General features: G+C 54.4%; 8 protein-coding genes across 8 annotated transcripts; 5 read left to right on the forward strand and 3 right to left on the reverse strand.

Moving 5' to 3' along the window:
- Positions 1-94: 94 nt before the first annotated feature.
- On the forward strand, positions 95-1,257 carry IWZ02DRAFT_387089 (putative Uridine/cytidine kinase; the record flags this gene model as incomplete). Its single annotated transcript, XM_066765517.1, has 4 exons — positions 95-244; positions 307-815; positions 940-1,079; positions 1,133-1,257. 4 exons carry the CDS (start codon positions 95-97, stop codon positions 1,255-1,257), a joined length of 924 nt encoding a protein of 307 aa, XP_066617607.1.
- Positions 1,258-2,409: 1,152 nt separating this feature from the next.
- On the forward strand, positions 2,410-3,009 carry IWZ02DRAFT_157932 (uncharacterized protein). The gene has a single exon (XM_066762033.1). It carries the CDS (start codon positions 2,646-2,648, stop codon positions 2,976-2,978), a length of 333 nt encoding a protein of 110 aa, XP_066617608.1. The 5' UTR covers positions 2,410-2,645; the 3' UTR covers positions 2,979-3,009.
- Positions 3,010-8,338: 5,329 nt separating this feature from the next.
- IWZ02DRAFT_495207 (S-adenosyl-L-methionine-dependent methyltransferase) lies at positions 8,339-9,635 on the forward strand (the record flags this gene model as incomplete). Its single annotated transcript, XM_066770115.1, has 4 exons — positions 8,339-8,446; positions 8,577-8,738; positions 8,903-9,338; positions 9,454-9,635. 4 exons carry the CDS (start codon positions 8,339-8,341, stop codon positions 9,633-9,635), a joined length of 888 nt encoding a protein of 295 aa, XP_066617609.1.
- A 1,897-nt stretch (positions 9,636-11,532) lies between these two features.
- Positions 11,533-12,878, forward strand: IWZ02DRAFT_387166 (GDSL lipase/acylhydrolase family protein; the record flags this gene model as incomplete). The annotated part of the gene is made up of 3 exons (XM_066765520.1): positions 11,533-11,754; positions 11,809-12,423; positions 12,660-12,878. 3 exons carry the CDS (start codon positions 11,533-11,535, stop codon positions 12,876-12,878), a joined length of 1,056 nt encoding a protein of 351 aa, XP_066617610.1.
- Positions 12,879-16,182: 3,304 nt separating this feature from the next.
- IWZ02DRAFT_437777 (RlpA-like double-psi beta-barrel-protein domain-containing protein-containing protein) lies at positions 16,183-17,101 on the reverse strand (the record flags this gene model as incomplete). Its single annotated transcript, XM_066766658.1, has 3 exons — positions 16,183-16,316; positions 16,456-16,733; positions 16,839-17,101. 3 exons carry the CDS (start codon positions 17,099-17,101, stop codon positions 16,183-16,185), a joined length of 675 nt encoding a protein of 224 aa, XP_066617611.1.
- A 396-nt stretch (positions 17,102-17,497) lies between these two features.
- Positions 17,498-19,405, reverse strand: IWZ02DRAFT_410871 (MOSC domain-containing protein). The gene is made up of 2 exons (XM_066765717.1): positions 19,135-19,405; positions 17,498-19,062 (listed from the first exon to the last, which is right to left on the reverse strand). The coding sequence occupies exon 2, from the start codon at positions 18,943-18,945 to the stop codon at positions 17,560-17,562; it is 1,386 nt and encodes a 461-aa protein (XP_066617612.1). The 5' UTR covers positions 18,946-19,062; positions 19,135-19,405; the 3' UTR covers positions 17,498-17,559.
- Positions 19,406-19,725: 320 nt separating this feature from the next.
- Positions 19,726-21,195, forward strand: IWZ02DRAFT_495211 (P-loop containing nucleoside triphosphate hydrolase protein; the record flags this gene model as incomplete). Its single annotated transcript, XM_066770116.1, has 4 exons — positions 19,726-19,756; positions 19,805-20,018; positions 20,078-20,843; positions 20,902-21,195. 4 exons carry the CDS (start codon positions 19,726-19,728, stop codon positions 21,193-21,195), a joined length of 1,305 nt encoding a protein of 434 aa, XP_066617613.1.
- A 2,122-nt stretch (positions 21,196-23,317) lies between these two features.
- Positions 23,318-24,765, reverse strand: IWZ02DRAFT_349408 (cystathionine beta-lyase-like protein; the record flags this gene model as incomplete). Its single annotated transcript, XM_066764239.1, has 3 exons — positions 23,318-23,383; positions 23,452-24,498; positions 24,568-24,765. Coding segments are annotated over 3 exons (1,311 nt in total), but the record flags the coding sequence as incomplete, so codon positions are not given.
- Positions 24,766-25,397: the final 632 nt, after the last annotated feature.

A 25,397-nucleotide genomic window follows, 5' to 3' on the forward strand; every position in this document is an offset into this window, starting at 1 on the left:
GCACGTGCCACCTTGGGGTAATGAGGTCAACACTTGGCGCTTCACATGCACATCGAGACACTGATGTGGACCATTGAAGGAGTATTTACCAGCCATGATAGTCGACGACAAGTCCGAACACGTCGTTCCCTTTCTCCTCCGTCTACTCGATCAGCACCGCAATGCTCCGCGCGCCCCTGGAGAGCCTGTCCGGCCCTTTGTCGTCGGCCTGAATGGTCTTCAAGGCGCGGGGAAAACGTCCTTGGTATGCTCCACTCCACATACCCACCATATGTTTATTAATACTCTACTCACTCCGATGACCAGGTCTCGGCTCTGCGACGCACCCTCGGCGCTCCGCCGTACTCGCTGCCGACCGCAGTCATCTCCATCGACGACTTTTACCTCACACACGCCGACCAAGAGCGCCTGGCTGCCTCTGACTCTTCCAATCCTCTCATCCAGCATCGCGGACAGCCTTCGACCCACGATCTGGCACTGGCACGCGAAACCCTTGCTGCCTTGCGCGACCGTCGCCCCAACGTTCCCATCCCAGTATACGACAAGTCGGCCTTCAATGGTGCCGGGGACCGTGCGCCCAAGGCTCAATGGGAGGTGGTGAATGAGGGCGAGGAGAGGGTCGACTTTGTTCTGTTCGAAGGCTGGTGTGTCGGATTCCGCGCACTGGAAGACGATGATCTCAAGAAGAAGTGGATCGAAGCCAAGAACAAGGCTGAGCGCGACGGCGAAGCGTACAAGGGCCGCCTGGGCAGAATGCGGTTGGAACATGTGAAGTTTGTCAACGACAAGCTGAAGGAGTATGACGAGTTGACGAAGTGAGTTCATTTCGTAAAAGTGTGTTGCGTAACAACAGCTCCAAGCGGTTGTGTCACAAAAACCCCACGTCGTACTGACAAATGATCTTGCTTGTCTGGCCAGACGCTAATTTGGTCATGTAAGCATGCTTGATGCTTTCGTGTTCATCGACGCCGAGGACACGCAGTATGTCTATGACTGGCGTCTGCAGCAAGAAACCGCCCTTCGCGCCGACAAGTGCACTGGCATGACGGATGACCAAGTCATCAATTTTGTCAATGGCTGTAAGTGCCGTGTAACCATCCCCATGCCTCTCACAGTTTTGACATCTGCAAAGACTATCCGGCATACGAGCTTTATTCCGAAAATCTTCGTCAAGGCGCTCTCCCGGGTCAGCAGGAAGTTCAACTGAACTTGACTGTGGGTAAGGATCGCCGCGTTAAAAACATCGATGTTCGCTAGGCTTCTCGGATTCGACTTTGAAATGCTGATCAGCTGCTGTAAATACATGTAAGTAAACAGTGAACGCGCCAGAGTTCGGCTACCTACCAAATAAACCCTAGAAATGCTTCTGGACAAATACTTCCCTCTTCTTCGTCGTGAAGACAGGCATATTCATCCAACAAAGGGCCCTTGAATCAGACACGACCAAGATTTCTAGTCATTGATATGGAGAGGTAGTCAGAGGGCCACAGATGAAGCGACGAGGCGAGAGAGAAAGCGAAGCGAAATTAGTTCGCCCAGCCAAGCACAGCCAAAATTGATGCTTCAGGTGACCGCGTTTTGGTCCGCGTCCGACGTGGTTTTGCCGTCCGTCATCGTCTCAACATCCTTTCCGCTAATCAGACCACAATGACGAGAAAGTTGTAATCCTGGCACAGGCAATCCTTGAGCGCCACTTTGGACGATGGCCACGTGGCCATCTCTGGACATTACTCTGCTCCCGGCACGTTCTAATATCCACGTCCAGGATAACGAGCAGAAGCTTCATCCAACCTCGTACTTGCAGACACAAGGGCGCGCCACTGTTGCAAAGCGGCGACACTTGGGCCTCCGAGAATGGCCACCGCCAGGACCCGCGCCTCTTGGTGAACCTACATCACTAATGTGCCAGAGCAAGAGCAAGCCACCACATGAGCTCAGCGCAGGCCAACACAGCAAGCGAGCAAGGCAGAATTTTTTGAGTTGCATACGAAAAGACCCAAACAAGACATGTGCTAGGAAAAGGGCGAGACAAAGGGAAGCGAAAGAGCGCAATAAAGTAAATCAACAACCAACCACCCCTCCCCCCATCAGAACACTCGACCGCAATAAAGATAATGCCATGGTGACTAGTCTAGACTTTGCGACGGAAGTCCCCGCCCCGCCGTTCGCATGAACCCTACTCGCAACCCTACTTACACCTTGCTGCCAACCCAATATTGTACAGACTGTCCGAACACAGACCACCAACACTAAGTACCCGCAAGCAAGTAAGCAGATAAGTCAGCGCACACACAATCGCCATCCCTGCGCATCACCACGCCGCCAAACAGCATGCTCCCTACCCGTCTCAAACAATTTTTCAGCGTCGAGCTCTCTCATTGGCCACTGAGGCCCCCTTTTTCGCAAAATCCAAAGCATATTTCGCGGCGACGGGGATGCGCCCAATCTATTCACGACGCCATACTGAGGCAGTCGCAGCAGCAACGACAGCAGCAGCAGCAGGAAAAATGACGTCGGTGCTTGCTTTCGCCCTGTCTTTCCTGGGTTAGAGGGTACGAACGAACTCCAGGGAGATTGGGTTGGATTGGTATGGTGTGGTATGGATTGGTTCAGTAATTTCAGCAATCAGCAGCGATGCAGCAGCGATGCAGGATGATGCTCTTCATGTTTCTGCTGCTGCTGCTGCTGCGGTAGTAATATGGCATGTCATTGGCATTCTCGGCCTCGCTCGCTCGCTCGCTCTTTGGTCGCCCGTTTGGGTAGCTCGTCCTGCGCGCGGGGTCCTATGCCGAACCCGCGTGGCAGCTAACTCACGCGCAGAGTCTACTTATCCTGGGACGCGGATCGAAGGATGGATGGACGAACGGATGAATGGGCGTGCGATGCCAGAGCATCAAACGCTGGGATTGGGGTACGGCAGGGCGGGGCAGCAGCAGGGTCTTAGTACACTGTCCAAACTCGTGTGCAGAGTAGAGTGAACTGAGCAAAGTTACTTGCACATTGGTAGGGTATCTATCGGAGCATGAGTATGCGAGAGTGTGCCTTTGTAGCAGGCAAAAGGCTAAGGCTGACGGAGTCCGGCGCCCCTCCCTTTCTCTCCACTCTCTATTCATACCCATTTCTCCACATGTCCGCCCCCGCCGCGCCACCCACCGCTTATCGTGAGGGTGCGTGCTGATGAGACATTGGCGCGTGGGCGCATGCGGCCAAACGGACACTTCCATATGCTTGACGGCGAAGGGGTGTGCATCAAGCTCTCTCATTGCCGCAATGCGAAGACCTGATGGAGTGCAGCCATTGCTGTATGTACCAATTAATGCATCGAAACGCGAACGGCACGACCCATTGTTTATGCCTGGAATTGGTTGGCTTGCTTTCTTATCCTTCTTCACGCCGATCGGCGCCGCCACCCATTCATCGGCATGGCAGGCATGCATGCGAAGGACGCGGGTGCGTTGCAGATGAAATCAAATTGGAGCATGGCTGGTTGGTCAGCAGGCTGGGTAGATAACTGAAGGGCTGGTTATCTGGCTAGGTGGACTGACTGACTGGGTACTGTGCTGGAACTGAGACAGAGAGACTGGCGGGGGTGAGGGATGCATGGTGTCGGCTGTCAGGCCCGCGTGTCGGGTGGGTGGTCTGTGACGGCTCAGAAGCGCTGGATTCGGCTCATGGACATGTATAGTGTGTGTGTGTGTGTGTGTGTGTGTGTGTGTGTTTTGATGTTTGTAGGAGACAGACCTAGAACAGTGGAGGGTTGGGTAGGGGAGGCGAGGGGAGGGGATGGCAGACAACAGAGTAAGGAGGCTTGTGCATAGCAGGCATCGATTGGGGTGGTCAGGGCAGTTTGGGACAATTGTTGTTCTCTTTGTTCTCTTTGTTGCACTACGTACCTCTACACTAACATGGCTTGACTTACACGTCGACCGTCGACTTTCTTCTCGTGGTCTTTGTTATCTTTGTCGTCTTGATATCCAGGCAGACGCGTCAAGCGTGGCACAGCTGCTGTGTTCCTGTTCGTCTCTCTCCCTTGCTTCTTGCCGCAGTCTGGCTCGAGCTTGTGTGTTCCTCCGCTTCTTCGACCTACCTGTTGCATGTACGTATGTATGTCTCTGTGTTGCCAGCTCATCTTGTTCCAGATGCTTTATGTAGCGTCTTCGATTCCATTATCGCTGGCTGGCTGAACTGCTGTCCATGCCGCGCGTCTCGTCCTGACCGGTCTTGTAGCGTGGGTTCTTTGTGTCTCTGAATGTGACAACAACCACCGGAGATTACGCCGTACGCATAGTCCTGGACTGTATTGAAGTGTGCTCAAGTTATGTCACATCGAATCGTTTGAAACGGGAGGTGGTGTAGCGGCTTGTGGGTGTAACCGCCGATGAGACCTCGCTGCCACAAGCGTGTTCAGAGTATGGACGAGGGGAATGAAAAGACGTACACATTGGGCGCGGATATGAGGACGACAAATCTACACAGCTTGGAAGTGAGAGCAGGCGGTGGTGTTGCAAAAAGTGGCACCGTAAGGTGTTGCGAAGGGGAGCGGGCCAAAATTTCCATCAGCGCTCAAATCACTGACTCACTGCACGAAATGTACAGCTTCTTAATTCATGGAACCACCTAAAAACACTTCCAAGTATGGTATACGTCTCTCTGATTGTGTTGGGCGATCCCAAAGTCGTTGCTTTGTTGTCGTCGCGATCGAGACCTGGAGTGAAGGACGAGGTAGGCATGAGGTGTAGGTAGTTCAGCGAGGCCGTCATGGGCTCTGCTGAAACTTTTGTTCATCAAGCCGCTTCAGGAGACCTCCAACTGCGTTCAGTGGACCATGAGCTGCGTGAACAATTTGCACAGCCTAATTTTGCGGGCATCTGCACTGACTGCGTGAGAGAGAACCCTCCATCGTCGGTCTCGTGGCGGCTCGCCCATCACGAGTGTCCGCGTCAGGTCAAAAGCAATGATTCTGCGGCGTTCAATCCGTGTTGGCGACGGAGGTGGATCGTGAACTCGTCCGGGAGGACGGCGTCGTTGCTTCTACTCCACTTTGTCAACCTCCTTGACTAATGCTTTGCAGTCTGACGATGTGAAGCTGCAGGGAAACGGAATTATCGGTGCTATGAGCATCCGGCAGGAGTCCGTCGGAAAGCAGCAATGTGATTACTGAGCAGAGGTGGTGTTCTCGGAGGCGCTGTAAAAGAGCGTCGAAGCGGAAATGTTTGCGTTTCCGATTAGGATGGATCAAGCCAGCATCGAATTTGATGGAAGTCTCCGTCGATGAAGAGGTCAAATGAAGGAGATGGAGGTTACTCCCCGTCACTGAAGCCTGAGCTTGATGAGGTAGCCGCTTGTTGTGGTGCGGAGGGTCCGGGATCAGCAATGGGCAGCGAAAGGGGTCGGGGACTAGAGCGCCACTCAAGCCTTTCCAGGCATCAAATCCACCCTCTGCTTCAACAATACTGAGTCCTGCATGTATTGAGATACACGTCAGATCAAACACGTCAACTTGTGCCCAGATATTCCTTTTGATGCACCTCCGAACCAAAGAATTCGGTATGAGGGCTCCGGCATGGCACAGATGGGCTCGATCCTGGGTATAGACCACAGATTTCGATTAGTAAAAGACGTGCTTGTTGATTTTCCCGAGCTACAGACAATCACTGATCGTTCCATACCGGTGAGCGAATTAAGTGTGTCAAGGACAAATCTTCGTAGATACAGAGAGACAGCAGAACGGGTTTAGTTTGTCTAATTGGTGCAAGAGATTGAGCCTGAAGCAGAGCTTCAAATTTACTTAACAGCTTCATCAAGAAAGAAGAGGTTTTTTTGATACTCGGGAGTCTTAGAATCGAGTCATCAATGTCAGTGGATGCCGCTCACTGTGACGCCCAGCCGTCAGCACATTCGTACTTGCCCTCTCGTATCTGCCACTACTCAGGCGGAGCGTGGAGCGCATGCAGCGGAGTACAGCATTGAGTCGCTTGCCACTGCACTTTCAAGAGCCATCTCTCATCTCGTTGCCCGAAAAGAGTTCTGCCGCATATTCGGGTCCTTTGGATATCTACATTTCGAGCTCATGTCTGTGCCTGTGGCCTCAGGCCAGATTGCTTATGATATGGCCAGTCCGGAAATCTGCCAGATGAGTCCTGCTCATGGCTGACCTACCGGACGGCAAGGGGAAGTCGGTCCGCATCCGAACCTACGCCATCCTGTCGGACGTCGCTTGTGATCTCCCATCTGACGTTGTTGACAGGCGGTAAGTCCTAAGGGACATGAAAAGAAAAAATAATCTGGCAACCCCGAGGAAGTACGAGGGCCACTTAAAGCAGTCTTGCGGCCTGCAGTTTCAGGCGAACAACTTTTGGAAGTCGAACATGATTTGGTTGAAGAGATTTCCGTAGTGGGACATGCGCTGCTAAGCGTGGTTCTCGACAGCATGCACCTTTCTTTCCTCCGCAGAACCGCAGCAGAGTGGCGTGGAATAAGTTGAAGGGACGACCATGATACTTGTGGCGACATGGTTGCCTACACACCGACGCTCGCTACAATCTGCTGACTTTGACTTTGCGCAGGTGGTGCGGGCATACATGCGATTGTCGGCTTTTAGCGCACGAGCCATGTGGTAGGTAGTCAACCGACGCTCCAAAGAGAATGTGACAGATCTGAAGCTGCAGTCATGGCTCTGACCTCAGATCTTGAGTACAAGTCGGTCGCGGTGCTGGTCACACTGCAATTCGAGGCCTTGAAGACAAGGCAGAGGCATTTCGGAGCGATCGCAGTCAAAAGCGTCTTTCAACTGATTGCAAAGGGCATGTTGCCACAGGCTTGATCAAGACGACATTATTCGCATCTGGAGCTGTCTCAGCTGCTCGCGATGTGATTGACAGCGCCGGGTTGCAAAGTCTAGTAAGACGTGGCAATAGCAACATAATGAGCGACAACAGCGCTTCGCACTGAAAGCTGAGGCGGGGCAGAGACGCATAAATTTTGGATGCGTCCCGAGCCCATGTCTTCGGGATTGACCGTTGAAAAGCTCTATCGAACTGCGTAGACCACTGTCTGGCCCTGTCACATGCAATATGGGCGAAATGTGAGGCCAGTCCGCGTCAATGTCAGATGCGATGGCTACGAGGCCAGTCCCGCTATTTCTGTCGTTGATTGGTTAAATGATCGACGAGATTTTCAACTTCAGCCACCAAATTCTCCCCAAAGAATAGCGGCTTTGAGCAAGTTCTCTGCGATCATGCACCAGAATCAAATATTGGTGTGATGTTTACAGTGGCGAAGTCGTGTAATGAGGCTTCCCGTTGCCGAAACCTTGTAACAGCTCACAAGCTGCCCCTGGTTCAGGTTCAATTACCCGATGACGTCCGTCAGCCGTTGAAACTTCACGCAACAGTCAAGGAAAATGATAATGTCCGTGATCCCGGTTGCATGTGGATACATGGTTCTGTCCGGGATGCGGAAATTCAGCTGTAGGGATTGGTCACATTTTTCCCGCGCCTGCTGGACACAGCGGCCTCTGTCCAACGACCTACATGGGCCCTGGCCAATGGAGCTTCATCCGCAAGTATTAACTCTCCAGTCAGCTTTGCAACAGGAGCGGAGCCCGCAGGCTTGGACGAAGATCGACATACTCTGGACCCCATAGTCGACTAATTGGCGTTTGGCGTTAATTTTCCAGACGTGTGCGACCTAAGACGCGAAAACGAGGAGCCCGTGTCCGATTTTGGTCCCGATTCCAGTCAACTCGTCCTTCTTCAAAGCATCATCATTTGGACGGTGCTCACGCCGACTGGGCGTCCCTCATTGGTCTGCTGCCACCAGATCATGTCTCATTCGCTAAACTTGCGTCAAGAGGCAGCCGCTGTGGGTAGTCTGCTGCCAGAAGTTGCAAGGGTCGACGTTATATGGGTCCTCCCTAGCCCCATAGTGGAGATGAGAGCTGATTAGCAGCATGTCTGCAAGCGTTTTGCGCAATAAAGACAGGTAAGTGGCCTCTCAAGCATTGGAGAGTGGACTGTTTTCAGAGTTGACGACTTTGTTCCTAGCGCTCACGGTGCCAGCTCCGCAGACTTGGTGTGACAGGGCGCACATGATACTAATGGTCCCATTTGTTTGGTCAAAGAATTCGAAGTACTTGTGTTCTTGCGGGGCTGTCCGGCGGCCGCTGCGTTGGGGAATCGTGTCCGTCCTGAAGCCCACCCACCCTATCCCGAGCAAATGGTAAAGCCCTGAAGGTTTCAACCTGGTTGTGGGAATCTCTAGATAACTGCGTCGTACAAAGAGCCGCCACGAGAGCTGTGGACACACATTGGCGGCGCTGTTGGGAGGGAGGAGCAAGATGTCAGACACAGCTCCGAGCGAGTATTTCGAAATCCTCGAGCTACACGACCGAGAATTTCAGAAACTTTCTGTCGAAAGTCAAATATACTGTGTGCCAGTAGATGTGGTATGTATTCCAGTTCTCAAGCTCATCGAAAAGGTTAAACCGCGGTGGAATGGACTAGGTCTATTGGCAGCGAGGGGCTACACGAGCGGTGGTGCTTCCTATGGGCTAGGCCAAGCTAATACTCACATAGCTCGAAGAACAGAGGCTCGAGAATCAACATCAAGTCCTTCGCTATCTTTTCGACGACCGACTCTTTTTCCCTCCCGTCAAATGTCCTCGGAGGATTTTGGATTGCGGTTATGGTCGTGGCCACTGGGCATTGGACATGGCTCTGAACTATCCGCACAGCGAGGTAAGTTTCCATAGGATGACAAGCGGCGACTCGACCAGGTAATGGTACGAGGAGACTGCAAAGAAGGCTTGCGATCGGATTCGCAAAAGGGTCCGGCCAAACCGTCGTGTCCGGTGTCCTCGGTGGCTCAAGACTGAGACTGAGACTGACTGGAGCGCTGGCAGGTGACGGCAATTGATCTCTACCCAGCCCCGGAGCTGCCAGATGACCAGCCTGACAATCTCGAATGCGAAGTATGGGACCTCAACGAACCGCTTGTGCCGAGTTACAAGCCAAACACCTACGACTTGATCCACTCTCGATTCGTGGCCCCCGGGATCAAGAAGCATCGGTGGCCTGGATACATGAGGGATATGTGTCGTCTTCTCCGGCCTGGCGGATGGGTCCAGACGGTAGAGTTGTATTACATCATCCAGTCGGACAGCGGCCTATTGACAGACGGCCATGCACTGATGCAATGGTCCAATGGCTACCGATACAGCATGGACAGCGATCGAGATCCTCGGGCAGGGCGCAACTTGGGACAGTTGATGCGCAACGCAGGGCTGGAAGACGTTAACGAAGTGACCTACCGACTGCCAATCGGGGGATGGTCAACTGGTAAGTTGGTGCATTCTTCGGAAACCCTCGTCACTCGAGTTTGACGCCTAGCTCTTTCATCTCCCACACAGCCACGATGCAACTTGCTGTTCTCTGCTGACAAGTGTTTGCTCAGATCCCAAAATGCGTCACGTCGGCGAATTGAATCTGGAAAACTTTGGCGCGATGCTCGACTCGCTTGCTGTGTGGCCTTTTATCGAAAAGTTGGAATGGTCCAAAGACCAAGTTGCGGCTCTCACGTGCAAGGCTCGAGAAGAGGCAAAAGACACTCGACTGAAGCTTTACATGCCACTGTAAGTCCAGCAATCCATCGAACTGACTGGAAAAGGCGTCTGACTTGTATCAAACCAAGTACGGTTGTGTGGGGCAGGAGGCAATCCTGACGTTTGCATGACTGTGCGGCGTTTGGGGCCTTTTCAAGCAGAGCGAACCGACGACGGCTTCCGGTTTCTATGCTTTTCTTCCTATGATCCGTCATGTCCATGGCTGGCACCTACTGACAAAAGAAATTCTATAATGCAAGATGTTCTCACCATAATGCCCCGGTAGCATGGCCTGCGCCGCAGTTCAGCTGCCAGCCTCTATGCGGTCAGCGGCGCCCTGTATCAAATGGGCGACGGTAATCCCAGCGGGCCGACAAAGAAGAGAAATGGCCAAGGATTGAAGGGGTCGATGGTGGGAGCCGAGACGTCGAGAAAGTGAACAGTGGTGAGTGGAGTCCTGAGGAAGGGATGCAGTGCGGATAAGGTTTGGGGATTTTCTCGTAGTGTACCAAGCCGCCGGCGGAGGTGCAAAAACAAAGCCATTATTCTGAAAGGGGAATGAGCCGCAGCGACAATTGATCCTTCCCCTGCGCTATAGACGACCGGCGTTGGCCTGTTGCCACGAGAATGGATGGCGTCGACGATGCAAACCTTTCGCCGCTCAACCACCACCTCGGCTACGCCAATTCCACGACTGCTCTCAATACCACGCGCTGCCATCATCTACAGAAGCGTTGTAAGTCCCGTCCTGCATTGGTAGCTTGCACTGGCATCGCCTATGGCCACGTGATGGCCATCTTTCTCTTCGACTGAGCTGTCGGTCTGTCTCGGGGCTTGTCCTCACGACTGCATGCTGCCGGCGTAAACAGCAAGCCATGCGTTGGTTTCACAACAGAATTGCCCTCCAGAGGCGGCTTTGGGTTTCACAACAACCAGCGCTGTTCACCCAGCTCACCAGCGCAGTCCATGATGTCAGAACCAGGCACGGTCGAAAAGAAGCTTGTTCGACTCTCCCGAAGCCTTTATCCTCCTAAGCTTCTGGAAGAAGCTTAAGAAAGAGCATGCAGACTCGAACATAGGCAGAATGTCCATCACGTGATGGCCAACGACGCCAAACACGGCCCTGCATGAACAAACAACTCACCACAGGACGACGCATGGCATTCAAAGGCCCCGCTCCGCCCGTCGTCACTTGGGCACGATTGACGGCCACGTTGAGTCCAAACACGCGCCCAAGACTGTCTGATGGAGCTGTAGAACGTTCCCTGCAGATTTCCTTCTCCAGCAGTTCGGAAACCGAATCAAGCTTTTTTAATCTGTTAGCCGTATCGGGTGAGCCGAGCCAGCGCCACAACAGTCGCTGCTTGCCCGGGATCTGGCGCAGCCGCCTCGTCACGGACAGTGCTCTGTGGACAAGGTCGTCTTCTCCGCCTCGACATGGCAAACAAGCCTTTCGGGCTGCTGCTACACGGACGCTAAGCAGCCTGCTCCGCACTTGTTTAGCCTGTGTGAGGAAACATGGCACTGGTTTGCTACCTCTCCCCACCAAATCCTCGTGCGCCTGATTACGAATACCGCCCCGCGCCTAAACACGCCTACAGCAGCTTACCTACACACTTTCACCGGATAAATAGCTCGCTACCGTACATGCGTATGACCGAAAGGTAGCATTCTGCTGCATACTGGCAAGTGTTGGATGCAAGTCAGGTAAGTCAGAGTTGCGGGGGCCTTCCCAGCTATAAACACGGCAGGACGCGGGAAGCCATGATGCTTTTTAAAGTTCTTGCGAGTGGACTCAGTGCTGTCAAGTACAGCTAGCCACCTACATTTCTTATACCGGAACGTATTTGAGCTCTCCTGTTCCTCCGTACTGCTTCTGCAGAGGCGGGCACCTTTGCCATACTCCAAATCCTTCTTTCCCATCTCTCAGAATGCTGGTGCCTCTCATTGGCACGCTGTTTGGCACCCTCCTGGTCTCAACCGTTCAGGCACAAACATTCCCTCCTCCTGCATTGCCAGGCACGACGTCATGGGACCTCAAAAATTTCAAGTCACTGGTCTCATTCGGAAATAGCTACACAGACGAAGGCCGTCTGAAGTACTTGGAAGAACACGACGGACAAGTGCCGCCAGTTGGATGGATCGGGCCAGTGGTACTTTGGTCTTTGCTCTTATGACAGGACAGCTCAAAACTGATGCAGAAGCAGAGAAGCGACACTTACTCAGGAGGACAAACCTGGCCACGCTATGTAAATTATTACACTGGCGCCAATTCCTACAACTACGCCGTTGGTGGTGCCGTCTGCTCCAACAAGCAGGTGACACGCTTCTACGACAAAATCAAGGGACCCTACCCGGACGTCGAAGGCTATGAGATTCCAGCATTTATTGCGGACAAGAATTTCAAAGACCCTGGAACCGGAGCACCTGTCCTCGACATTCCCCCCGAGGAGACCGTCTATTCCATGTGGATTGGCACCAATGACGTGGGCGCCAATGCGTTCTTGACGGACTCGCAGGCACCTGACCTGACCCTCGTCGACTACCTTCAGTGTGTGTACAATCAGTTCGACAGGTTGTACGCTGAGGGTGGCCGCTACTTCGTTCTCATGAACTTGATTCCTCTGCAACTCTCGCCATTGTATGCGCCGCCAAACAAGGGCGGCATCGGCAAGTCGCAAAACATGACGGAGAGCAGCTATCGCATGAAGGAGCAAGTCAACCTATTGAACAACAACGCCAAATTCCAAACGCCGTACGAGTCTCTGCTCGCAAGAAGATATCCAGGAGCCAGGTGGGCTCTGTTCGACATGTACAGCCTGGTAAGTCACGTCCACATTCTCCTGATTTCACATTCTTCCCCGGCTGTTTTCAAATCCGATTCAATCGCGTTCCATGTCAAACTCCTCATGTCCTTCATACTTTTTGTCATGACCGGCTCTTACCAAGAAATCTCCCACGTTACCCGTTCTTATATCTCCCAATCCGCGCGGGATTTCGTGATGCTTCAGACACAGTTTGACCCCTCCCCCCCTCTCTCAAACTCATGGAATCTCAGATCACCGATATCTATGTCAACCCGGCCGCTTATCTCAACGGCACAGCGCCCCTGAATGTTGACAGTTACATCACTGCCAACATGACCATGTTGCCCTCGGATCGCGACTCGTACCTTTGGTATGACAGCCTTCATCCGTCGGAGCAAACTGACCGCATCATCGCACGCGAGTTTGTTGGCGTCGTGCGGGGCGGCAGCAAATGGGGCACCTACTGGTAGTCGGATTCGGGATGGGGGAAGTGGAGGCCGAAGCAGCGGGAGGATTTGGTCCCACCAACGACGCTCACGGAAGACGCGGGGAGGAAGGGAACGAACTGGAGAGGCCGAGCGGAAGAAGGGCGATTGGAACGACGTCCGCCTCACCATGCATATGACAGGTGCAGGCCATGCCCAAAGGGGCAGGTGACAGGGCCTACGGCACCCCAAACGAAAAAAGGACAAGATACCGCCATAAGTGCTGTGTCAAAGAAAGGCTAGCTAGTTAAATACGTTCGGCGGCTGTTTTTCTTGGACGCAGGACCAAGACAATGCAGCGGGCGCTACTCTACCCACCTCGCTACAAAGCGCCATAGCTAGCACCTAATGTTTATTACCTACCCACCGCTTCCTACACCACTCGCAGCCCACTCATCCACTTTATTTGCTATCGTCCTCGTCCTTCGACATGTTCAAACCGCGCTTACATTGCATGGCATGGCATTGCCGATGCAAAACCACACTTTCCCTCCCTTTCTTCTCTTCTCATCACTCTCTCACGATGGCACGCGCGCACCCACGCACCCACGCACGAGCGCACGCACTTTCTCACGTTACTACTTGCATGCATACATAGCTTAGCTTATCTCCTCCCATAGACTTTACCTGGCTAGAAGCGGCCAAACCAATCGATTCGCTCAAAGACTAGTTTCTCTGCTCTCGCAGTCTTCTACGCATTCACGGCGTCAGCTTCTCTGCTGCATCGCGCCTGCTCTAGAAAATGAGGTCACGAGGATAGGTAGATCCAGCTCGCAAGCTTACTAGTCAGCCAACCAGGCACCGGTGGCTGGGTAGAACGGTAGTGTGGTAGGTAGGCACAACACTCTACGTGACACCAAACCAACCAGCAGCGCGTGAGCCGTCTGACTGACCGGCTGGCTTGCTGTCCAGCCAGCAAGCGGCGCATGCAGGACACGGGATGACCGCTCAGTCGGGCGGCGGGGCTGGTCGGCACGTACCTGCACATCGGCATTTTGTTGATGGTGGACCGGGTTCACCATTGACTCGACGGGTGGCAGCAGCAGCTTAACCACGCCGCCTTTCTTGAGACGGGTTGTTGTGGTTGTGGCTGCTTTGCTGCTGGTGGTGCTTCTTCGCCCACCAAACGCACGCGCGCACGCAAGCACGACTTGGGCGACACTCACTGACGTCCGCGCGGCACTCATCCAGCACCGAATGAAGGGCGATGCAGGAAAACAGCAGAGCAAAGCAAATCAAAGCAAAAAGCACCGCCGGTCAGTCAGCCAATGATGCCGTCTCAATGCACGCAGGCATCCACCGAGCCCCGATGACGACTCCGCAAATCCCAACCTCGTCGTCGTTGCTTGTGCCCAATCAAAGGCCGCCTCCCGTCCTATCCACGTCTGCGATGGACGGCGGGAGACGAGACAGTAAGTACAGACAGGTGGGCAGGCGGGCAGGCGGGCAGGCGGGCAGGCGGGCAGACGGGCTGCCACAGGGCGGGAGTAGAGCGATGTTTGTACAGTACGTAGTCAACAGCCAGCTCAACAGCCACGGGGATATACCCAGCCACGCACAGCGCAGCGAGTGGATGGAAAAGACGGCGGGCCGCGGCGGCTGTGTCGATTGTTTTTTGTTTAACTTTGGGTTTTTGTCTGCTGAGACGGGGATCTGTTTTCTCCGCGACGTGGCTCGCTCTCCACGCGATGATCTCATAATGCGACAGGTGCTGAGTGCATCCTTGCCAGGGGCCACGCACGCTGCTGCGCAGTCATGATTGCATGCCTGTATACGTGCCTGGCTGAGGGTGAAGAGAGCGGGTGGTGGAGGCGCTGTGTTGACGGGCTGGAGAGAAGCAACGAGGCCCGCGCGACGAACGTTGGACGGTGTCCACGTCCGTGCAATGATGAATGCTGCACAGACTGCCCAACGGAGGTGGTTAGGATTAGGTTTGCAGAGGTTGGTGGGGCGATGGAAGGGCGGAAGAGGCTGCTGAGTCTATTTGACACCGAGTTCCTCTCTGTCTCTCTGGCTGCGTGTGTCATTATCTGTCAGCCGATCTGAGGAGAGCGTGGGAAAGAGGGCTTCCACAAAGCAGCGCCTCATGCACCGCACCACGCAGTCGCGTCTTCCGGTCCCCGATGACACAGTCAGTGCCACCCATTGGCATCTGACAGGAGCAGCCCAAAGCCGCACTGTGAATCTGACTGCCACCGCGTCATCGGACAGTCCAGTTTCAAGCTCTAGTCGCAAGCAGTCCGAGTCAGAGTCGATGCCCGAACGACAAACGCTCGGATCGTTCATCCTGTTTCGCAGCGGGCGGACTTGTCGCATCTGGTGATGGCAGAGTCCTCAGTGGGCCAGGGCATGGTAGATTTAAGCCTATTTCGCCCGCCCACGAACCGGGACCAGGGGGTTCCGTGGGGAAGCACCAACGTCGGCCTGACGAGCAACATCGAGATGAGCTTTGAAAACCATGTGGGCTCCCAAAATCTGCTCGGCATGCCTGACGAAAGCAAACTGAGTAACTAAGGCTGTTGAACGGTAATTGTTTGTACGGTATCTGTGTTTGCTGTTGCTTTTTTCATCACGATACATCGGGACTGTACTGTAGCTAGGTGCGGGTCTTCCGCGTCGCAGAGTTGTTTTTGGTACGCGTGATTGGGATGTCCCAGCTCAAGGGCGTTCGCATGGGAGTGGCTCCGTTCGACAAGGATGAAAGCTGTGGGCTGGCCGATCACCTGCAGCAGGGGTGAGCTTGTTCCTGCGGTGGCTGACTGACGGATGGCGCAGACTTTCGACTCTCAGATACAGAGCATGCAGCGGCATTGCTTTCGCAGACGCAGGTGGTGAGCAAATCCGAGAGGCTTTGGAGAAAACCAGTAAAAGCACTGATGCGTTGGTATGCTGCGTTGCCGACTTGCTTGCGACAAAGTAAAATAGAGCCGTCAAGACGTGGTAGCAATGCCCAACTGGCGTGTGTGACGGACTGCCACCCGACCGCCCGTCCTCTGAACAGTCGAAACTGAGCGATGACTTCCGCTTTGCGAGAGATGCAGACCGGGTCGTTGGGATAGTTGCAGGAGGGATTGGTCACCGAGCTTGTGTCGCGCTGCATGCTTTCGCCAATGCTTTCATTAAACAGTCCAGCTTGGGACCACTGGAGCAATCTATATCAACATGCGGAGAAAGCGCCGGAGTGGTGTTGCTGCCAATTTGTGTGCTTTCAAACTCCATAAGAATGGGAAATGATGCATGAACAGAATTCGTAATCGTTCTAATGCTGCAATGTTGTTCTGAAGTTGCTTCATTTGTCCTGGGCTCCGTCGGGTATGGTGTCGAGCCATGCCCAAGTGACGTCGACACGGCCGTCTCCCGAGGCGGCGATCTCGTCAAACGCGCCAGGACTCATGTCAAGATCGGTCTTCGCGCACCCAACACCTGCCCAAGGGTATCACAGGTCAGCGTAACAGGCCCACGGAAATGACGGCAGGTTGGAGACAGGCAAGGGTTTTGATTGACGGGTAGTCAGATTGACATCTTCCAAGACGCGGTATCATGACTAGGGCTCTCAACTTACATCTATCAACAACCGTAACGTCGACACTCCGCTCCCCGCCTTCTTGTGCGTAGAATCGGCGCGCGCGAATTTTCAGACCACAGAGCGGATTCTCGTTTGGATTTGTGATTTGATACTTTTTCGCAACCTGATCCCAGATCTTCAGAGATACAGCCACGACCTTATCATTGTCTGAACTTGGGATCCCGCATGATCCCATTGATGGGTTGTAAAAGGTGAGCTCGCCAGACCAAGTCTGGGTGTTGGTGGGGAGTGGTAGGTTTTCGGCTTCGTTGCCACTGAGAAATTATAAGTTAGCTGATTGCGATTCGGCAGTTTTCGCTCGGGAATATTGTGTGCCAATTGACACTCTTTTCCTAACGGAAGGTCGCAAGCCCACTTACCCTGAGCCGACTGTTAATCCCACACTCAAGCCCACGATCAAGGCAATCAGGGATATGACGACCGCAATCAAGCCCAAGAGAAAGATGCGACGTCGCATACCCAAGTACTTGCGATTCGGCGGTACCACGGTGTCCAGCTTGCTGCGCAGCATCTCGCCGATGGGTCGTTTGACGGAGCCATTGGCGCCCGCCGCGGCAGGCTCCCAGTCGGGAACCTGGTGACGCGTAGTGGGAAGTACAGGATCGTCCTGTTTTTCATTCATGCTGGCGATGTTCAAAGAGGAGAGCGGCGGACAAACAGTCGATGGGGCGCGTCGGGACAAGCTGGAGCGCGGGGACGAGAGCGCAATGTGCCCAAGACCTGGCGCATGAAGGGCGACGGTCGGCGACGGTTAAAGAGGTCAATTGCGCGCGGCAGACGATGAGAGAGGGGGCGTGGAGGAGTAGGAGCGCATAATGTATGTCGAGCGGAGCGCATCGTGAAGCGCTACTAAGCGTAGGGGCCCGAGCGAACCGAAAAGGATCGCCAACTTTAATGAATTGGCTTTTCCTGTAACGGTTAGAGACCGTTCTCCGCCCGCACGGATCCCTCCCGTCGAACATGAAGTCTGACGTCTGTCAACTCTTTTTCAATATTGCACTGTACAACTGAAAAGACTTTGTAACAGGAATCGAATTGGGTGTAAGAGTACAGCGTCTGAGTCGGTACAAATAAAGACCATCAACTTTGCTTGATATAGAAATGCTCTCCGACCTCTTCCACAACCACCTCGTCTCCCACCTTGATCTCTTGCATGTCATTGCTGAACGGCACCATCTGCATGCCCAGGCAAGCATGGGGGTTGGCGCCCTCGTCAATCACCCGGTATGCCTTCATACTCTTGTTCGGCTCTGCAGGGTGCCGCTCTGCCGTCTCCGGGTTCACGTTGGGGAGCATACATCGCGCAGTGCGGCAGCTGACGTGGAACCTCACCTTGCCGATACGAATTACTTTCCAATGGTCCTCGGAGAAGGCTGGGGCGCCAGTTACGTAGATATTTGCGCGGAAGCGTCGTGCGTCCAGCTTGTCGATTGCGTTGCCCACGCGCCCCGCGAGATCTTGGACCGAAGCAAAATTCATGATGTGGACGGGGTAGGCATCTTGCATGCCAATGATGGGTTGGTAAGATACGCCCTCGCCCTTGCGTGGAGCACAGCGAAAGACTTCGCGGTAGCAGTTGGGGTCGATTCGCATCAGGGTGACGGGGTTTGACATTCCGAGTGCGTAGCGCAGCTTCTCGAGGATTTCCGGGTCAATCTCGATGCCCATGTTGAGGGCGACGGGGCAGTCAGTCCAGATCTTGACGCTCTCAAAGGTGTGTCCCTTCTCCTTGATTCGTTCCACGGATGGATGGAACGGGACCCGGAAGTAGACTCGGGGACCATGGCAGTCCACGTTTTGACGAAGGACTTTTCTACGGATGGAGTTGCCCATTCGCTCGAGTTTGTAGATCAGCGATGACTTGTCGTCCTCGACGTACGGGAATGAGACGACAATGCAACCCTCATTTTTAACCCATTCACTGTCTGGAGAGTAGGTTGGAGAGGATGGATCTGGCACCCACATTTCGGTTTTGATCTTGGCCATGTTGCGGTTGGCGCGCTGCGTCATGAACGTCCATTGGTGGCTGACTTTATGTTCTGGGTCATCCGCCTTGGGTAGAGAGCTTGTCAATTGAGCAAAGGTGAGCTGGCGATCATATCTCATCCCTGCTCCGACGACTTCGCCGTGGCTGAGCTCCACCGGATAGCAGCTCTTGATGGGGTGAATGGTGAGCGCTTTAACTCTGCAGGTTGTGCCATCTCCTTGTGCAAGATCTTTGCCATATTTCGAGTCGAATTGGTCGCGGAAGTTTGACCGCTCTGGATCGATGCCCAACCGGCGGCAGCCAGCAGGAGGTGGAGGTCGATTACTCTCCCGGCGAGTGTCCAGGTAGACAGCAGTTGCGGCAAGGGCGAGGAGGGAGAATATAAGACTGAACAGTATAGGGCGCCAATCCTGGACTTCACGGATGGCCGCAAAAGAAGAAACTTTGCCAATAAAGTGGTCGACTTGATGGGAAGACATTTTGCCGACTCGAAAGAGGGAATCTGACGACGATTGCTGCGGACGGAAGGAGGGAGATTTTTCTCAAGAACTCATGGCAAGAACAGAGATTTTTTTTTTTTTTTTTTTCCTTCGATTCTAAGAGGGACAAGTCAATCATCAGGAATGGAAGATGGGGTCAAGGCGGAGCACAATGTTGGGCAAACTGACCAATGCGTTGGGTCTTTACCTGGATCGATTTCAGGCCCGACGTTGACTTCAAGCGGGCGCGCAATAGACGGCAACGTTTTGCCAGAAGATAGCAATTGAATCGGATGGAAAGACAGACAGTAGAATGGGATGAGTTGAACGCATCGTAAAGAGAGGAGACCAGGAGTCAGAGCCAACCTCAGCCCCAACCAACGACTGGACGCTCCCGCTCGCCCACCGGCAGGGTGTTGTGCCTAAGGCCGGGTATCGGCAGTAGACGATCCGATATCTGGCCGGATCGGCTTCAGGACATCCGAATCCACGAAAAGTGATTAGCTAAGGTGTTACTCACCCAATCTAATATAGCTAGCGTGACTAGGATTAGGATTACATATCAGCAGCAGTTAGCTAGTCAGATTCAATTGATTAATTCGTCGTTGCCAAGATTACAACACAGGGCGACGTCACTCACCTGCGGGTCCCGTCGGCGACGCGCTTCCCGCTCGGCTTTTGTTTGCTTCACGCGTCGCCCGCAATGCGCCTTTAACACCTCTGCGCTCTCTAATCGCATTTTTGGTGCGATTCAGCCATCTTGGTCATGGCCATTTGACCATGTCTACGTCGCGTCCCTCGTCGCAGTCTCGTCAGTCCACTCGTTTTTTCTGTCCACCGGCCACTGACATTTGCATAGACAGGCTGCCCACCGTCTCTGCGTCGCAAGCCTTCAATGCGCTCAAAAACAAGGCCCCCCGCTCATTATCAACCGGCCTCACTCACCTTGACGCTCTCCTCGGACCTCGATCCCCCGGCACTCAGCATAATGGAACGAGCCAAACAGGAGGTCTCCCGCGGGGCCAGGTGACGGAGATATATGGCCCACCAGGCGCTGGCAAGACTGCTTTTGGGTATGTAGATGGGGGTGGTGAGCACGCACGTCAGACCACATACTGAGTGTTTGGGCAAGACTGCAGGTATCAAAATCTGCGCTGGCGTCGGGGGGTTCTGTGGTCTGGATAGGCAAGTTGGACACCGCCACAACCCCAACGGCGTTTACAGCTCCTCTAACCTCCATCTCAGATGCTGCTACGCTATTGGCGAAGCCCCGTGTTGAGGCCATTCTAGGTGCATCACCAGCTGCGCCCAAGAACGGCTTGAGCTCATCCGCTGGAGGCGAGCGCGCACCTCAAGATGATCTTGCAAGTCGCTTCCACCACCTGTTCGCCCCCACACTCGCCCATCTGCTTGCGCTGTTCGTGCGCCCCGCCTCCTCCTTTCCCCCTGACGGCACCGCCCTGGTCGTCATCGATTCCGTGTCGACCCTCTTCGATTATGCGTATCCGCGCACTGGCTCAGGGACGGGCAACAAGAACGATGATGTCAAATGGGCTGCCGGCCGCAGATATGCCGTGATGAACGACCTCGTATCCACACTCGGAAAGACGGCAACTCTGAAAGACATTCCTGTGCTCCTGACTAACCAAACGGTGACCAAGATGAGGCCCGGCGCGGGGGCGCTTTTGATGCCCGCAATGGCGGGCACGGAATGGGACAGCGGCATTGCAACACGCCTGGTGCTATTCAGAGACTGGCCGCCAGAACCGGGCAAATTGACGAATCTCGAAGAGCATCGGAGGAGCAAGGTGCGTTTTGTCGGAGTTGTGAAGATGAACGGCACTGCCCTAGGCGAAGCAGATGGGCTCGGGGCCGTTGTTCCCTTCACAATCGAAAAGGTGGCGTAGTGTTCTCCCCTGCGATTTTCTTGCTTTCCCATTAACGAACAAGAATCAGTCAGGATTATTTGACGTGGAACTCAAATCGGCAGAGCTGCCAATGCAGCCACTGACGTCGCCCGCTGCTCAGCGCACGTCAACCAAGAGAAGGTATGCCGAAGTGGCAGACTCAGACGACGACGAGCTCAACTCGGACGAGCTTTACGGCTGGGGAAACGAGGACAACATTGCCACGGAAGGACTCATAGACGAATCCGACCTCGCCATCGCCCTCGCCCAAGAAACGTCGTCTTCGTCGTCGCATCCTCCTCGCCAACAAAAACGACAGGCCACAGAGCAGCAACAGGGTTGAAATCGACATCGAACTTGATTGGAGACTGTCTCTATCTTTCCGCCCAGCATCCGGTATAATGCGGCCCGCCAAGTGCGCTTTGGACACGGTACTCGCACGGCGGTTCTGAATGGTCACTGTATGTACTTGTCGCGCTGGTCGTCTCCCTCGCAATGCCCCTCCCTCTGGGCATAGAATCCCTTATTACCTCGACGGATGCGAGTAGGACGACAACCATCCCAACCAGTTCATCTGAGGACCTCATCAATTCGCGATTGCACCATGAAAGGCAGGCAGCCAGCCAGCCATTGGCGGCTTCCCAGTAATCTGGCAACTGGGGTTCTCCGAGACAATATTACCCGGCCCCTGGCCTGCCTGTTGACCAGCGCAGCTGCGCTCTGCCAGGGCCGGACCGGCGGTCGCGGACATGATTATGCAGGCACTGTATATACACCCTGCCCTTGATCGAAGCCGCACTGGAAGCTCGATCCCCAGCAGGCAAGGATACACACAAACGTACGTACGTAAGCAGGCAATGCGTTTGTCTGGGAGAAGGACGAGGTAGAAGGAAGGGGCGGAAGGTCTGCAGTCCAGCTTGCCCATGTAGTTTGGGTCAAGCGAGCACCATCTGACGCTCCTCTGCGCAGGAGTATGGACATGTACGTGTTTGGAATCACACAGACGGACGGAGAGACAGGACGATTGGTTTAGACAACGGCGCTGCTGCTGCTGCGGCGCATTGGTTACATATGATAAAGAGGTTGGGCAAAGGGGGCGTCGACTACCTACCTACCTACCTACCTACCTACCTACCTACGTACCTACGAAAAGAGGTGAAAGGAGATGAGGTGGAAAAACCCTTTTTTTTCTTTCTTTCTTTCTTTCTTTTTTTCACAACCATTGGTAAAGTGAAGGAGTCCCTCCGGTCACCAAAACATGAAATGGTATGGGTGTGTAGGTACTCAATATCATTACCACTACCCACTGACATCCTTGGCCTGCCTTGGTGCATGGTAGTTGGGAGATGGTAGAGGAAGAGCGGAGAGATTTTTTTTTTTTTTTAAAAAAAAAAAAAAAGGATTCGTCCTGCTTTTGTGTGATTTATCCACCCCATCTTTACGGCACTTTGGACGCAACGCACCAAACTCACCTCTCAACAGATAGACACATAAGACAAGTAGATGCGATACTACACTATGTTTCCAGTGGGTGAGTAGGTAGGTTTTAGACAGGCCTCCCGTCCCTCGCCCCACCCATCACCTACCCTTACTCCCCCTATCACGCCTCCATCATAAATAGAAAGGCCAATGCCATGTGTGGTATTCAGTACCTAAATACATGCCCCAGCTCGACTGCCTGCCTGCCTGCTCAATGCCGCAAACAACAAAAATCAAAGCCCCTGGAGAGAAGATAGGAAAAGAGAGACGACAAGATATAAACACTAGAAAAAGCACACGCGGCATTCGCCGCCGTAAACCCCTCTGCTTCCTTCCTTATCCACTCCTCTTGTCTGTCTGTCAGCATAACCAACAGACCTGTCGGCATGCTCTATGCGAGGCGAGGCCGCGAAAGTCCCACCCACCGCCTGCATCCGTAGTTTGCTTGTTTTGGAACTTGTAGGAAAGATTTCTGATTTTTGAGGGGGAGGGGAAGAGGGAGAGAGGGGAGTAGGGTCTGTTGAGTGCGGTGGCATCTGTGCTGTGCTGTGCTGGGCTGTCAATGTCCATGTCCAGGTGTGTAGACAGCGGCCGCGCGCACCAACGCACGGCTTCAGAAAAGACCGAGACCAGCAGAGCGGAACCGGGACTGACTATGGAAATGACTGGCTGGCTGGCTGGCTGGCTGGCTGGCCTACTGGTCTCCGGACTGGCTGTCGACCTCGAACGGCGCCCGAGGATGGTGTCTCGTGTGGCAGACAGGCAGACAGTAATAGACAGCCACCGACGGCCTCGGCAGCTCTCCCTCCAGCCCACCACATCGACGACTGACTGGCCGATGACGCCTCGGTCGTTGTCGACTCGACTTGGCGCGGAGATGTTCTTTGAGTGTTTGTGGAGGCTTACTGCGACGTGCCCGCAGCCTCGGGCTCCTTGAAGCCGTCGGCTGCTATCTGCTGGCCGGCTTCGACGTCCTTCTCGACGGCCGCCTCGCTCGAGGCCAGGGCGCGGATGCCGTTGAGCGTGACCTTGACGGCGCCAGCTTGGACGAGCTAGACGAATCATCAGTATTACGTGCAGATAAAAATAGGAGTGGAAGTGAGGTAAAGGGGCAACGCACCGCTCTCTTCAAGTCATCAATAAGGTCTTCCGGGTCCTCGATACCGACGCACAGGCGAATCAAATCCTCCGGCATGTTGCGCTCGGCGCGCGTCTTCGCGTCGATGCTGGCGTGACTCATACGGCACGGCATGGAGATGAGCGAGTTGACGCAGCCAAAGCTGACGCTGATGGCCCATAGCCGCGCGCTCTCGACGATACGCTCCGAAACGTCGACATTGCCCGTCTCAAACGACAGCACCGCTCCCGCGCCCCGCGCCATGCTCCAGTGCAGGTCGTACTGCGGGTGCGACCTGAGCCCTGGGTACCGCACGCGGAAGCCCGCCTCGTTTTGCAGGAATTCTGCAATGCGTTGGGCGTTGGATTGCTGCTTTTCCATACGAACGCCTAGTGTCTTGATGCCGCGCATCAACAGCCATGAGTCAAAGGGCGCCAGACCGCAGCCGGACGCGTTGATTGTGAAGAACAGCTTGTCGCCAATTGCGGCGTCGTTGACGGCGAGCACACCGGCCATTACATCGTGGTGGCCAGACAGGTACTTGGTGCCAGACTCGTAGACAATGTCGGCGCCCATATCAAGGGGGTTGAGCAGCATGGGCGACAGCATCGTGTTATCAACAGCCACCAGAGCCGCCGGGTTGGCCGTATGTACCGCAGACGCAATTGTCGGAATGTCGACAATCTTTATGAGCGGGTTCGTGGGCGTCTCGAGCAGAACCATGGTCGTCTTAGGCCCAACGACAGCATTGACGGCTTCCGGGTCCGTTGTGTCGACGTGGTGTACAATGATCCCCCCGTGAGTCGACAAGTACTTGAGAAGTCGGTTAGTTCCGCCGTACAAGTCGTCGCCAGTCACCACCTCGTCGCCGGGCCGAAGCATGCGCGTTATCACGTCCAGAGCGCCCATGCCGGACGAGACAACGAGGGCGCGGCGGGCGCCCATAATCTTGGCGAGGTGACGCTCGAGGTGCGATCGTGTGGGGTTTCCGGAGCGCGTATAGTCATACTCACCGCCGCCGCTGCCAGAGTCTTGCTTGAAGGTCGCCGTCTGTTTGAGTCATCAACACGGTGTCCCTGATTGCCCTGTCGCGGGCCCTCGGTGACGGAGATTTTATACCTGGTAAATTGGCATGCTACTCGAGTTGTACTGATCGTTTCCCTCTGTGTACACCAACTCGGTCGCCAGCGCATATTTCCTGCCATTGTGGGGGCTGCTCGGGGCCGGGCTAGGCGGCAAATTGTGTCCGTCCAGGTCTACGCTCTGAGCCAGCTTGGAGGCATGGCCCTTTTTCTCACTGCTTGGTGGAGAGACCATTTTCAATTTCTCTTCCAATGTAGATGGACGGCCGGGTGCAAGAGCCAGTCGAGGCAAGGAGACGGTCGACAGAGAGGTCAAAGAGCGACGTCGAGCAGCGGACAAAGGCAATGTCGGCACGGTGTAGTCGCAAAAGCCCGCTCGGAGGATGTGGCGGAGGGCGAAGTGGGAAAAGCAGGGTGTTTTTTGGGCAAGAGATTCGAGGGTCTGGTCGTGGAGAAGAGGACGCTGCAGGTAGTCGGAGGGCGGCAATTGACTCGTCTGAGCGGTGGAGCAAATCGTGGGGTTCTGGTTCGCGCGACTCATTTGTCGGCCATGGCGTCAGTAGGCGTGGCTCCGAAGTCGCTGCATGCGCGGCAGCCAAAAAGTGGTGGCCCCGTCGCCCACCCAATCTCAACCACAACGCCGGCCTTGCTATTGGCAAAGGTACGGCCTGCCATGACTACATATATCCAGTACAGTGCTACCCGACGTCCGCAGTTCAACACCATGCCAACCTAGATTTATGAAATTCCCAGTCAAATGCTCTAGGTTGTATGCAACTGTGAGTTCATCAAGAACCAGAAAACCCGCACAAAGCCTCAATTTCGGTGCCAAACTACACAGATCACAGAGCAGATGGAGTAGAAGAC

The sequence above is a fragment of the Phyllosticta citriasiana genome (assembly GCF_038021145.1).
Source record: "Phyllosticta citriasiana strain CBS 120426 chromosome Unknown IWZ02scaffold_23, whole genome shotgun sequence".
NCBI classification, from domain to species: Eukaryota; Fungi; Ascomycota; class Dothideomycetes; order Botryosphaeriales; family Phyllostictaceae; genus Phyllosticta; species Phyllosticta citriasiana.